Raw genomic sequence first — 15,946 nt, forward strand, 5'->3', positions numbered from 1 at the left:
TAATGCGTGCTTTTTGCTGATGAGTAGCTTGAGACGAGATTGAAGCTGTTGCAACAACTGTTCGCATGTGGAAGCTGTTCGCCCTCGACGAGAGAACAATGAATCGAAAATGATGAATCTGAGTTTGTGTTGTACGTGGCAGCTAGCAACCTGAAGGATGATGGGGATTTATAGAAGCAATAAGAACGTGGCCATGGCGGTACTCCTTTTTTAGTTAGGCTTTCATCACCGATTAGGACTAGAATTGATAATGTAATTAAAATTACAACTATATTACAAAAGAAAAAAAAATTAGATTTGTTTTAGCCAAATTATACATCTTTCTTTTGTGTAAATTAACTAGATCAATTATATATCTTTCTTTTGATTTCAGGAAATATATAATGTGAGAAGAATATAAATATAATTTGTTTGTTTAGCCAAAATAGATTTGTTTTGGCCAAATTGTAGATTTGTTTTAGCCAAATTATACATCCTTCAGAAAATATATAATTTGATGTACTAGATAGCCTTATTATGGGCGGTGATGACTTATCCATTCTTATAAATCTTATATTGGATAATTCAACATGGGAGGATAATCTAATATTATCTCTAAGAAAATAAAAACTAAATGAAAGAATTACTGTTATCCAAAATTTGTTTATTTCTCATATTTAACAATCTTCTAAAAATTGCTCAAATGTTTATTGTCTTGTGTGTAATTACAATTTACCCCTTGAGTTTAGTTTTTCGATTTTGATTATAAAAAATAAAATAAAAATACACATCAGCAAATTAAAATACACCTCATTTTCGATTCTCCAAGTCACAACCTGAAAAAAAAAAACTTAACGGCTGAGTTATAGTATTTACGGGAAGACGAAAGGTCTAGTCAATTCATATGACGGCTGAGTTATAATGTTTTGTAGCTGAGTTATCACAAAAAATAATCTGAAACCAAACAATTGACTTATATTACTTGACGGTTGAGTTACAGTATTTACGGAAAAACGAAAGGTCTCGGCGATTAATATGACGGCTGAGTTATAATGCTTGACGTCTGAATTATTGAACAAAATAAAACAAATGTATTACAATAATACTGCATCAGACAAGTTTTCGCATTGTGCCCAACTTGTTTACATCGAAAGCATGCGTTTAGCTCATGGCTAAACACATCCAATCCGTAATCTTCAAGAACAAGTTTCACAAGCTTGTCGTATGTTGTGCCTCCATATATCTGCACAACTGTACACCCTCTATCGTCAATGTTAAATACATCTCTTTGTTTCTTTACCCAATTGCCGGAAACAACTAGTATTGGAACTGAATCCATGAAAGAAAATGAAGAACAAGGTGAAGAAAAAGTAGAAGAACAAGGTGGAGAAAAAGGTGAAGAAGAAGTATAAGAACAAGGTGAAGAAGAAGGTAAAAACCATGTAAGAACAAGAGTCGAAAGAACGACGTTTCGTATTTCCAGAGAAGAAAGATGATGACATGGAATGCTGACATGGATGATGTGTCTGACGTGACAAGTCAGCCATCAAACAAATTATAACTCAGCCTAAATAAAACTCAGCCATCAAACAAATTATAACTCAGTCACAACATGAATAACATTACAGTAATTAAAAAGCAAAAAAAAATGGCAGCCAAATTCAGCCGCTTCATCAACTGAAAATATGTAACTCAGCCGTATCGTTTAATAAGTCAGTCGTAACTGAATAATATTAGAGTAATTAATTTTTTGCTACTAAGTCAGCCATGAAATTGCCGAGTTGTATGATAAGTCAGCCTATCACGGCTGAGTTATAGTTTTTAACCATAACTCAGCCGTAACTACATCTCATAAGTCAGCTGTTTTTCATAACTCAGCCACGCGGAAAAAGTTAATTCAACCATGTCGTAGTGATAACTCAGCCAAAATTTTGACAACTCAACCATCGGGTGAAACTTCAGTCGTAAGGACGGCTGAGTTAGAGCATAACTCAGCCAGATTTTTAATAAGTCAGTCGTAACGTTTGGCTGAGTTATGCTCTAAGTCAGCCGCCCGTTCTTACTCAAATGTTTTTTCCATAAATCAGCCGCAACATACATATAACTCAGCCGTCATTACCTCTATAACGCGTTACGGCTGACTTATTTAATACACGTCAGTGATTTCTAACATGCCGTCTGACATGGCAATGACATGTTTGTAATTACATTTTTCCGGTAATATAAAACAAGGGCATGCTGGGTATTTTGAAAATACCCAAAATATTCTCGTAATAAAATTTTTTTTTGTAGATTCTGGTAATATTACCTAAAATGTATAACATATAAGTAAATCTCCCAAACTAAATTAAGAAAAAAGTTTTCCTATCATAATTCCCGAGAGAAATCTCTCTGACCACATAAACTTAAAAATAAAAAAACACACAAATAAATTAAACAAAAACAAAGCAGATCAAACAAGTATAGTATATTGGTTTCTTGTTACCCACGAAACCACTTGCTGGATTCATAATGAATGTGTTTTCAGTTCCAGATAACTTAACACTTCAATGGATTATTTAAACGATCATTAAGTTCACAATACTTCAAATTCAATAAGACATCATTGGGTTCAATGGATGATTCTCAATTCACCTTGGTCCAGGTGAGAATCTAGAAGTAGGAGAAAAGCTTAATTCAATATAATCGTTTGAATACATCTCTTGATTCCCTTGTTTCCTGGCAATTTCAGAGTCCAAACACTCTTTTAGCTCCATCACAACATGTGTCATTGTTGGTCTACGGATTGAGGTAGGGTTTACACAAGCCAAAGCCAACTCCACCGCCTTCCACACACCGTTTGTATCGAATTCTCCCATCAGTTTCAGGTCGATAATATTCCTTATGTCCCCTTCCATGAGCATGAATCCAACCCATTCTGTAATATGCGCTTTCACCCGGTTTGAATCAATCACAGGCTGGTTTGTGATGATTTCTAATAAAACTACCCCAAAGCTATACACATCAGTCTTCTCACTTAGCAAGTTTGTTCCATAGTACCTGATAAAAATATTAACTATAGATATTACATTTCATATTTTATTATGAGTAAGATAATTGATTGATTTTACTCACTCAGGGTCTAAGTAACCAGGTGTTCCTGCAACAATTGTTGATTCAGAAGATTCCCCATCAACCGGAGAAGATCTAGAGAGTCCAAAATCGGCTAGTTTCGCTTGAAAAACCTCATTCAACAGAATGTTAGTAGGTTTCACATCTCTATGGACCATAGGTGGTCTACTTCCATTATGTAGGTACTCCAATCCTGTTAACAAATTGTTATAATTTTGTTTCAACTTCATTTAAAACAATAAAATCAGAATATAAGCAAGAGTTTTTGTTATTTAATCACCTTGTGCTGCCTCCATTGCTATTTGCATTCTGTTTTCCCAAGTTAGAACATGTCCACATCGGTTTCCTATACCGAATTTAGATCGTTTTTACTACAAACTCCATCCACCAAATTGTATCGTCTTATAGTTAAAGTGTTTACCTGACAAATTCTCCCTCAAGTCTCCGTTTGCCATGTATTCGTAAATCAAAGCCAAGTTATCTCCATCATCACAGTAACCCACAAGTCCCACCAAATTTGTATGGTGGACTCTTAAAAGTAGTTCAACCTAAAAAAGATTAGAAAATTAATTTCCATTTCAAAAAACAAAAGACTAATTAATGGAGTTATCTCTGATTCACATGTTACCTCAGCTTTGAAATGTTTATAATCTTGATCAACTGATGAATGAAAGAGCATTTTTACAGCTACTTGAGTGCCATCCAAGTTTCCATAATACACTCTTCCATATCCTCCTTTACCAAGAACTCTCTCAAAGTTATTTGTCATCTTTAGTATCTCGGAATACGTAAATTTCCGCTCCTTTGTTCCGATTGATCTGTTCTCATTACTTGGAGCTGTTATAATGGTAAAGACGAGAAATATAATAAATATCAATACTACAACAACAACAACAACAAAAAACTGTTTTGTTTTCCATTAATGTTAAGACCTACTGATATTTATACCTCTCTGTTTTTCCCTTCTTAAGATGAAACATATGGTAAAGATAGCTAGAAATGCGATAACGCAAGCCACTGATCCAAAGATAGCAACCAAAAGAAACTTTATACCAAGTTTTTCGCTCGGGATTTCATCTATACTGCAGTGAATGGGAGGGGAAAAAAAAAAGAGATTATGTATGATTACATTCCATGACTTAGAGACGAATAATAATAAAAAGTTGAAAAAACATCTTACAGTAGAGTTAAAGATTTGTTCGTTATCCTTCTCTGAATAGAATCTGGAACTGTGAGATTCAGCTTCGGGTTTCCTCTTAAGTTTCTGCAAAAGGAAAAAGACTAATTAAATCAAGAAAACAAGAGCAGCATGAGCAATGAGTTCTAATAAATATAAACTCACATTAGTTTCAACATCTCCATATCAGCTAGAAAATTTGGAATTCCTCCTGATAAATCATTATTTGATAGATCTCTGTGCATTGTGGAAAAAAATATGACGATTATATCATATTGTTAAAGTTTTTATATGCGTTGTATAGTTACAAGATGCTTACAGTTCCCTTAATTGTATGAGATTAGATATATCATGTGGTATGATACTAGTCAATCCACTCGATGTCAAGTTCCTATAATGTTGCAAGTAATTAGAATTTTTGCGAAACCCTTAAATTAGAAGAAGACAAAAATGTTAAAACGTATGAAATGTAAATAAATGAATTGAAAAGAAAACATACAATGATGTGATCAGAGGTTGATCAGAGGCCAAATAACTGCAATTCACACCTTCCCATCGATATATTTTAGGAGAACATGGATCTCCTTGCCAACTTATCTTTTTACTCAATCCATATGTTTTCTTGATGTTCATCATAGCAGAAACTGATAGTCAAAGAGAAAAAAATGAATAAACAATTAATAAAGCATGCATGTGGTATTAGATGGAGTGGAAACAAATTTTTACTTTTGCACAATACTTCCTAAAATTTTTAAATAAATTGACAGATAAAAATTGGTTAAAAGAAATGTGGGTTTTAAATGATTTACCTTCATCTTGGTATGTCCCGGGCAGTAAATTTTCTACAACGGTATAAACCTCAAGGCCATTGATAAGTGGAGGACGAGTAGAGTTTTTGGTCATTGTAAAAGTGAAATTGAACAACCCATCGGAAGAACTCAATGCTGTTTTGCTAAAGATTGTTGTAATGCTGAGATTGTTAGGTCTAAAGTAACTTTCCCAAACCTGATCACCATTATAAGTAATGTTGAACTCTCTTGTCTCGTAAGATTTAAGATTCTGGATTTCTGCGAAATGCATGTATATATATATTTGTGCATTGGTGTTTTGGAGATTCCACCATATGTTGAGAGGAAGAGTAGCTCTCGAAGGGGTAATTGCGGAATTCGCCACATTTTGAGGCACATTGTAGGAATTGGTACTTGTATCAACCAGTAGATCGGTGCTTAACGACACCGTTTCAGTTTCGCTGAATGGAACCCAAACTCGGTCATACAAGTCTTCGTCATACCTAAAGTGAGAGACAAAAAAAAGGCTCCAGGTTGTTAAATCAACATATAATTAAGAACAAGCAACAATTACTAGTTACAGGTTTCCATGACAAAGAAAACAGTAAACAGGAAAAGCAAACGTTGCATTTTCATTTTACTTATTAGATACTATATGAAAATAACTGGATTATATAGAAAAGCCATAAAATTGTAAGTGAACATTCACACACATAAATTTGGAACTGAACATTTGAAACATTTTAAGCTTCATGTTCTCTTACCTTAGGAACGATGCAGCCTTTGGAAAGAAAATTCTGGCGAAAGACATCAACGATCCACTTTGAGTAACATAAGTATTATTGTCCAACAGACGAAGTTCCAATGCCGATATAAACGGTGTCGTTTCTCCTGTTTTGACAAGACAAACTTGAAGACGGTCTTGTGGTAAGACATGGATCATCTCAAAGATCGTAGCATTAGCTACTCCGTCCAATGTAACAGAAGTCCATTTATTAGGACCAATGTAAAGATCAAACATGGGTATTTGATTCAAACCATCATAATTCCCATAGACAAAAGTTCCTCTAATCAGATATTTGAGATTAGCTTTGAGATTGAAGTTGTAACAGTTTCTTACACCTTCAGNTGCCGATATAAACGGTGTCGTTTCGTCTGTTTTGACAAGACAAACTTGAAGACGGTCTTGTGGTAAGACATGGATCATCTCAAAGATCGTAGCATTAGCTACTCCGTCCAATGTAACAGAAGTCCATTTATTAGGACCAATGTAAAGATCAAACATGGGTATTTGATTCAAACCATCATAATTCCCATAGACAAAAGTTCCTCTAATCAGATATTTGAGATTAGCTTTGAGATTGAAGTTGTAACAGTTTCTTACACCTTCAGGGAAGCTTCTTAAGGTCCAAGTGTGTTGCTGTAACACTGTCTTGTATGAATCATTGATAATTCTGATCAATCCACTGTCGATATAATCGGCGTCTGATATGTATGTTATTTTCGTTATCTCCTCGGTGTAGCTTGTGTTCTTAGGGACTAATCCACAATCCAAGCTAATAAATCCTGTTCATGATTAGATATGATAATTAAAATGACATATTTAATAGGGTTTCGTAAAACATATCAAGCTTTCATGGAATAGAGTACAAACCTGATTGAGATCGAGTTTCGACTGATTGAAAACAGGCAAAAGCTATAATTATCAAAAGGAGCGAATACCCATAGTTAATAATAGACTTCATTTTTTTTTCCCTGGATTACTTTTTGGCTCTAATGGAGTATTTTACTTGGTGCAAATCTTCAATATTTTTATTAATAAGGTGATTGTAAGATTTTCGCAGAAATCAAATAATAATATAAGGAAGTATACAAGTAACGGGGGAAAGTTATCAAGTGCTCTGTCAAAGAAAACAATCGGAACCTAAACCATTAAAAACTAAGAAAAAATACATAGGCTGTGAACCAATCATTTTTAACTTTTGTTAAAAATTAGTACTTATTTTATAAATTTTATAAAGAAAACAAATCTCAATTTCCGTAAGTTGATGTTTTACTTTATGGCATATTTCTTACAAATGTTGACAGATGTTTATAATGAATAACTTTAGAAGGTAAATTGAATATTGAAAATGATGAAAAATACTTAAGTTCATCCACCTTTCTATTCACTACCTCCTTTTTCAGAATATCCCATCTAATATTTTATTTAAAAAATAAATTAAAATTAAATTAAAAAACAAAATAAATTAAGGAAACAAATTCTGTATCCTTTTATTTAAGATTTGCTTTGGTTTAGATTTTACAATTAAACGAGGTTGTATATCGGTTTGGGTTTATAAATGAGAATTAGTGTTTAAATTTTACAATTAAAACAAAGTTATATGTCATTTTGGGTTTACAAATGAGGTGGCTAGGGTTTTAGATTTTACAATTAAAACAAAATTATTGGTCGGCTTAGGTTTAAAAATAAGGTGATTAGGGTTTAGATTTTACAATTAGAACAAAATTATATATCGGTTTAGATTTACAAATGAGATTAGAGTTTAGATTTTACAATTAGAACGAAATTATATGTCGGTTTTGGTTTCAAATAAGATGATTAGAGTTTGGATTTTACAATTAAAATGAAATTATATTTCGGTTTGGGTTTACAAATGAGCTGGTTAGTGTTTAGATTTTACAATTAAAATGAAATTGTATGTCGATTTGGGTTTATAATAAGATGGTTAGGGTTTAAATTTTATAATTAGAATGAAATTATATATCGGTTTGGGTTTATAAAAAAACTGTTTAAGTTTTTAATTTTATAACAAGGTATACAAATTTTATTTCCTTATTTTTAATGAGAAATTATTATAAGGATTGTGATGACCTTATAACGATGGTGCAGACTCCTGAAGATTGGTTGGTTTTTTTGAACTTGTTGGATGATTTTACCTTGCTCAAGGAGTTCTTCCCTCTTTTTACTCGCTCTAGGATCCCATGTGCGTCTAATTTGAAGGTTGATTGTCTCGCTAGATCTTCAAGATCTCTTTTTTTTAAAAAAACTTTTGTAAATTCTTTCTCTCTGGTTTGGACAACCAATCTTTGAGTTTTATTTTAATTAATATTTGGTCGACAAAAAAAAGTATAAAATGAACCTAGAAGTTTGTGCATAACATGTTAACTAGGTTCAGACTCGCACGTACGTGCGGAGTTATTTTTGCATAATTTTTTTTTAAAAAATATAATTGTCAAGCGATCAAACCCGTCTAATATTTCTGATTGCAATGTTTAATTTCTTTTGACCCCAAAAAAACTCTATTCCTCGTAATTCAAATGAGTAAATAATATATCCGTATATGTTGTGCTTAAATTCTTGTTCCCAAAATTCTTGTCCCGTATTTTGTCATACATGAATATACCCACATAAAATTCTCATAACCTGATTATTATACAACTAATTTGCGATTTCCTAAAATATAATAAATCTGTTGTTTAATCTTTTTTTTCTTAATACATGTAAATTGGGTCAGTTTGGCAACATGGATATTTGATATGATTTTTTTTTATCCTTAAGTGTATTCCCCCATTAATAGTATAGATTTATTTCAATTATTGAATGAAATATTCCTTAGTTATACAAATGACAATTTAATGTAAATAATATAGTAAGAGAAGGGCAAATAATAAAATAGGATATAAAGTATTTTATATAGGAGATACCATAAGGTATTTTATTAATGAGAATTCAATTAATTTGGATATTATTATTTTTTTTAAGTAATATATGTGTCCGTAATTGATAGAGAAATAAAATTACAAAATTGTTTCGTGAGGGAAAAGACTATAATTGGTAATTAGATCCCTTATATAATTGGTGTTAGTTACGATATTATATCACTGGATTTAATAAATTTTAATTGGTCATTAGATCCCTAAATATCTCAGCTATTGGTATAATAGTATTACTTGTTTTCATTTTTACTAGACTGGATTTTTAAAATTTTAAGATTTCTGTAAAAATACTATAACTACATATTTATATATAATGTTTAACTTAGAGGTGTCAAAATGATTAACTCAACTCAGTTCAACTCATTACCTAATGAGTTTAGATTAAATGAGTTCATAGGTTGACCTAATTCATTTATCTAAATGTGCTAGATCAACCTATGAACTCATTTAATCTAATGAGTTAAATGGTTAAATGGTTATCTCAACAAATTACATTATCAATGATGTTTTACACACAAAAGAAAACAAAGTCAAATTACATTATCAGTAATGTTAAACGATGAATTTCTTAACATGATTTCTTGAACAAGTCAGATCATTCATCAAAAACTTACCATTAATCTTAGATTCTAACAATCCAAAATTTTCACAAAAATTCTCAAAATAGCTTTTTTTTTTTTTTGTCAAATTACTTGCTTTCATTCACATGAGTTCAAGTACAAAGGGATACAAAGATCTAAAAACTAAAACAAAAGCATACAAAGGCATTCCCCAATGCCAAACATAAAAAGATAGGTGATAACAGGATTTTTCACCCTGGGTATCAATTCCCTATGCAGTTGTAGTACAAAGGTTTATCAATCCAAATGGTTGTTTATGCTAACAAGAAGGATGCAATCAGAACAATGCAAGTCAAGCAAGCAAAAGATGGTTTTTGATCTAACAATCCTAGAATAAGTAAAGAAAGAATATAAACAAGAAACCACACGACCTAAGCACTCGATGCAAGCATTCAAGTACAGGATTGGGTGGGGTGNTACTACTCAGATCCCATTGCAGAAAACATAAAAGCATAGATGAAAGAAAATTGCATTATATCANAAGCAAAGAATGTATCAACAAATCGAGGTGTTACCCGAAGCAGGTGATCATGTACCTGTTCGGGTAATGGGTCGAGTGATGAATAAAAATACAAGCAATTAAAATACGAAAGCTTCTAAGGATGGGGTAATTGAATCATAAGTGTTCCTGACCAATACAGATGTCTTACATGCCTCAAGCAAATATTCCCTAGATAATGAATCTCTAAAATCTTGTTAAAACACTCTCGTGATAGAAACAATCAACCTTAATCACTTCCCTACCCAACTCTCGTTGGAGAAACATGACCAAGCAGGCAATAAGAAACGATTCATTATTGTCAATAAACCCCTTACTCATCTAATCTCTTAGGCTAAGTGAGTAAATCTCTAGCATTGGTTGATTCAAGCATTTCATCTACACCACTTGGTGGTAAAACACCTTAGATCTAATCTCACCCTCTCGGTTTGTTGACAGCATTAAGAACACCAACCTAGAAGGGAATCTATAAAACATTAACAATCAAACTAAGACATCCTAACCGATCAAGAACACAAAATCATCTATCCCATCCCTAGAAACTTTGCTATACTACTCAGATCCCATTGCAGAAAACATAAAAGCATAGATGAAAGAAAATTGCATTATATCAAAGATATAGTAGAGTAGAAGAGTTTTAAGAAGAAATCTAAAATGATAACAAAAAGAAGTAAAAGTAAATCCTAACGAAAGTGGAAAAGTGTTTTAAGTCGCTCAGTTCTCTCACAGAAGCTCTCGCTCTCTGGTTTTAGGTATGCGGCGTGCTCGTTTGCGAGGAAGAAGAGGGGGGTTTATATATGGAAACCTATTAACCCTAGCTTGCCAGTCCTGCCCGAGGGTCTGCTCGATGGGGTGAACGAGGATGTGCTCGGGTTGCTCTTCGGGTAGACTCTCGGGTTGTTCTTCCTGCTCTTGGATCCTCCTCGATCGTGTTGGGGTTCGGACTGTTCTTCCAGCTCGATGGCTCCTTCTGGTATATGCTCGGATTTATCCTTGTTTCTCCCCATTTTAGGCTCTAAAGCACATATTTTCATCCAAAGTATGCAAATGCAAGAATGCAACACCCTAAATGGCCTCATAGTGAATTCCTACAGTTAATGACCTAAAAATGCTAAGGTAAGAGTATAAACAATGCAAAATATGGACAACAAAAGATGCTAAAAACATGTAAATTAGAGAGTTATCAATAGGTTACATCGATCATCAATCCAAGAAATCTTTGAATCATTAGCTAGAGGGCAAACAACACATGAGAGATCAAGGTATGTCGATAAGCCTTCCATGAGAAGCTCAGTGGAAGGATAGATGGTCCCTGTCAAACAAAGACTAGTGGACGTTGAAAGAGTAGTCATGGCTAAGCATCTCACCGGCGTGAAGATAGCTACTTGAGGTAGTACAAGGGCCATAACAAGGAGCTTAAGATTCTTGGGAGCAAGGAAAATCACCAATGAAGCTAAAAGGAGGATGAGCCAAAGATAGGTGAAAAACCGTGGCAGAACAGGTAGAGTCTCTCTCGCATAAAAGCCTTGGCTATGGAGATTAAGGCTTCCACACAAAGCTTGTGGTTGGTGTGACACGGACAAACGATAGTTCAGAATTCCCGGCGAATGATAATAAGTGGTTGATAGTGAAAACGGGTTGACATTACAAATAAGAGTGAGGTTCTTTAGGTGGTGGCTGGAATAGCTAGCTAATATTGAGAAAGGGTGACTATTGACAAAGGAACTACCAAAGACATAGTCAAACTGGCAATAATAGTTCAAAGCTGTATCGCCTATTAGCTTTGGAGCAAGGGAGAAGAAATGATTACCACATAAGGAGCATAAACCAGTGCTCTATCTATCTGATGGAAACATCCTAGCAGTCTAATCAGTGTATGCCTCGAGAGGATTCTTCTACCTAAGAGGACATACTCGCGATGTGAACCTTGATACGAGCTAGGAGTTTTAAAAGAGTAGGAAGAGGCTAACCTGGATATTTGGAAGTTGGGCTGAGGCTGATAAAATGCTAATGGGTCGGTTTCATGGATCAGGCCCATCAAGGAAACACTAGGGCTTACATTTGGTGGCCACAGAGAACAGGTTGCGCGGCGGTTGGTCGGAGTGGGTGAATGTTGCAGTGATAGGAACATCTCCGATGAACACAGAAACAGTCCAGCCAAGCTCTGTTGGTGGTGAGTAAATAGTGCGGAGGTCCAGGAGTTCGGTAAGACCATAGCCTTGAAGAGAAACTCGTCGTGCGTCGTCGACATCTTCCCCCAGAAAGGCGCATCTGATGGTTCAGAAGGGTATTCCTCTGCCATCAACAAAACCAAGGTGAAGAAATCTTCAGGTGAGAACAGGAATCCAGATTTTGAGTTATACAGCACAATGGACAATCGATCCGCTATCGTAGAACCTAGGACTATGTAGAGACAGGTTGAAATCGCCAGAGACCACCCTCTTACTTTGCGATAGAAACTACCCGAATCTAGATTTTGCAAGCTTTTAAAAAGTAGCCAAAATAATTCTTATTACTTTATACGTAGGTTATCAATTCTACATTATAACAAAAGACTCAAAAAATTTATCGACATGAGTGTTTTATATCAAAAAAAGTCTACCAATTCTTTTTGAAATTCTTATTCATTTTTTTATTAGACTACATTTTTTAATAGTAGAAAGAGTACCATGTTGCATCTGAACTTCAAACGGTTTAACTTTAACCATGTTAATTAATTGTCCCAATTTTTGGTTGATAGAGAATCAAAGACAAGCGGACTTACCAAAGAATAACGAAATGCTATGGTTCTAAAATATGATTTTTTTTATTCAGAAGTAATTCGCGGGATTATGCACTTTTTCCTAGTTATAGTGCCACTGGGTGAATCCAGCCTATTCTTGAAATGAACAACTCACACACACTCCCTTTCCAAAAAAGATCAATACACCGAAAACTACACTTAGATTTATTGGATTTGTTGCTAAAATATCGGTATTAAATCCGAAACTCCCGGCGGATGGCCAGTGACCCAAGTAAACGAAAGAATCGGTTAAATTTTTCATATAATCTCCTCTTCTAGCTAAACTATAAAAAAAAGAACTCTGTCCTTTTTTTTTATTCTTTTTATTTTCAATAAAAAGAAATTTTAATTTAATAATTTAATTTACCTCTTTGGATATTTGTAAACAGAATCAAAAACCTATTCTATTTACAAACGTATTTTCCAAAATTTTTAATTTTCAATAATAATAATGAGACTTATTAGAATTAAGCTAGAATTTGAGACCAAGTTTTATGTCAAGTTCAAAAAACCTAAACTTCCTTTTTTTCGCAACACTCCTTAAAAAAAGTTTCTATTAAACTAAAAGAATAAGGGGAAGGAAGAAAGCGAATCGATGTGCTAATTCCCCATCCTCAAATTAGTCCTTCCCAAGGATTGTTGTCTCAATGAATAATTGTAGGAGTTAAATCTTGATAGAATTAAAAAACTACAAAAAAAAATCCCGAATTTTATGATTTCTGGGATTAAACAAAAGGATTCGCAAATAAAAGCGCTAATGCTACAACCAGGCCATAAATTGTTAAAGCTTCCATAAAAGCCAAACTAAGCAATAAAGTACCTCGGATTTTTCCTTCTGCCTCAGGTTGTCTCGCGATACCTTCNTAGCTAAACTATAAAAAAAAAAAAGAACTCTGTCCTTTTTTAAAAAAAAAAATGGGAAAAAACGCAGGAAAATAAAAGGAGAACAAGAAGGATGGGAGCAGAGAAGGAAAATAACAGAGATCTCCCGACTTCAGAATTTTTTGCGAAAAGGTTGCCTCGATCTTGGTGCATGGGAGAGAAAAAAGTTTTAACCTTCAACCAACCACACAAATTCTCAAAATAGCTTAAACAAGTAATAACACTATAAGAAGTGAACAACTAAAGTCACATAGATACACAAACAACGAGAATCGCTACAAGAGAATAACTAAAGTCAATTTGTTTCTAAGATATCAAATACAACCCAGAAAAATCAAAACCCATAAATCAAAACCCAGAAATATAAAATCCAAAAATTCAAAACCAGAAAACAAAACTCAAAAAAGAAGAAGAAAAAGATGATCGAAGAACAAATAAACCTGAGAGCAAGAGGGTTGGAGAAGAAAGCTGGTGGCTTCTGATTCAAATTTGATTTCTGAATGTAAAAATCATGATGAAGCTGTTGTTTTGGGAAAAAATCGAAGTATTAATCGGTTTACAAATTTGATTGGTTTAGTGGTTTTGGTTATACTTAACCGGTTTAAGCATGTTTTAGTTAATTTGATACAATTAAAGAAGAATTGATGGATTTAATGGTACATTAAACCAATTAATCCACTAACTCATTTTATTCATAAATTCATTAGGGTAAATTTTGTTAACTCATTAGGGTTGGTGGGTTGGATTGAGTTGAGTTAATCCATGAAGGTTGACCCATTTTGACACCACTAGTTTAACTACATAGTTGATATGCTCAAATTAAACCCTAGAGCTACTCTCTCAAACAAGAGATCAATGTAGTACTTAGGGGTCGAATCCACAAAGACTCTAGATTACACAATAAATTATAGAGTTTTATGATTACGCTAAACAAGTTAATTATATAAAGAAAAGCAATGCAAAATATTAAAATAAAATTGTTGTAAATTCAGAAGATCAAAAAGCTAGGTCTAGAGAATTTCTCAGGAAATTACAAAATATTAAATCAATAAATTAATTAGGATTCAAGCAATTAAAAATCAGATCTATAACTCTAAACTCTTTTGTAAAATAAATCAGTTCTCACTGCAAATATTATCTAAATTTAAAACCAGAAAATTCAAATTTCTTTGTAAAATTCTAGGTTAAAAATCAACTTTGAAAACAAGTTTAGATTGTTCACAAAATTACTAAATCAAATCTCTTTGCAGAAAGTAATTTTGCTCATCAAAAAGTTTTATCAGGAAAATCAATTATATTCTCATATCAATTTATTTTCCTAAGGTGTAAATCCAGATGGCTAATCAAAGATCTAGCATTAAGAACAACTTATGATGAAGATCTAGAAAGATACAGAATCCTAATAAACAGATCTAATAATTCATAAAATCCCTATGAAAAACCCTGAACCTAACAAGCAAACTACTCAGACATATTCAATGAAGAACAAATCATAATTCTGAATAATAAGCATTTGAAATTAAAAGAGTAAAGAGGAAGTTCAAGAATTCTTCTCTCAAAGCAGTTCAGATTTCTCTCCCAAAAGCTCTCAAAATCTCACAGGATTGCAGAAAAATAAAACTTGCTAGAATAAAACTTCAGGGTTTACAAAACCCAAAAACTATATATATATATATCCTAAAACACGTCAGGGACTAATCTTGCAATTATGGAAAACTTCGGGCAATTTTGTAAAACTTCCAAATTTGAAGACTTGTCTCGACTTGCATGGGTGTCGACCGATGCTCATGTGGTGTGGGTCGATGCTCTTCGTATAATCAGACTCCAAATTGATTTCCTCCGGTTAAATGCTCCAAAATCTTTCAAATTGCTCCATTTTGCTCTTTCCGTGCCAAAATCCTAGAAAACTTGTTAAGACTCTAAAACATCCTAGAAAACAAATCATAAGACTCAAAAAGACTCCTTATAGCATGGTTAAAACCCACAAAAACCATGATATATCAATAGTTATCCAAATTAAAGTATATATTCATGTCATTTCAATTGATGACCATATGTTCTTTTGGGCAAATATAGTTATTGTTTTTATCAAAAGAATAAACACTGAGCCAGTTTCAAATGATCTTCGATTCTTTCACCATTATAGCTTTATAAAATTATTAGAAAGGTAATATTATTTATATTTCTGAAAAATAAGATTTTAAATATATATATATATATATATATATATATATTTTACATCTCATAATATAGTTATATTATTAAATTACAATACATAGTGAAATTAATTAAATTTTGAAAATATGTAGGGGTAAGATTAATCAATTTTTGAATAATATTTACCAATTTTAGAATTTATAGAAGCAAAATATTGTGTATATAAATAAA

General features: G+C 33.0%; 1 protein-coding gene across 1 annotated transcript; it reads right to left on the bottom strand.

The window, feature by feature from the left end:
* Window positions 2,610-6,800, bottom strand: LOC104778113 (probable LRR receptor-like serine/threonine-protein kinase At1g51860). Its single transcript, XM_010502483.1, has 14 exons — window positions 6,710-6,800; window positions 6,442-6,621; window positions 5,820-6,177; window positions 5,077-5,558; window positions 4,767-4,911; window positions 4,587-4,658; window positions 4,433-4,504; window positions 4,271-4,354; window positions 4,039-4,172; window positions 3,719-3,927; window positions 3,512-3,638; window positions 3,371-3,436; window positions 3,094-3,283; window positions 2,610-3,018 (listed from the first exon to the last, which is right to left on the bottom strand). The coding sequence occupies exons 1-14, from the start codon at window positions 6,798-6,800 to the stop codon at window positions 2,610-2,612; spliced, it is 2,619 nt and encodes an 872-aa protein (XP_010500785.1).

This window comes from Camelina sativa, chromosome 3, assembly GCF_000633955.1.
Source record: "Camelina sativa cultivar DH55 chromosome 3, Cs, whole genome shotgun sequence".
In the NCBI taxonomy this organism is placed as follows: Eukaryota; Viridiplantae; Streptophyta; class Magnoliopsida; order Brassicales; family Brassicaceae; genus Camelina; species Camelina sativa.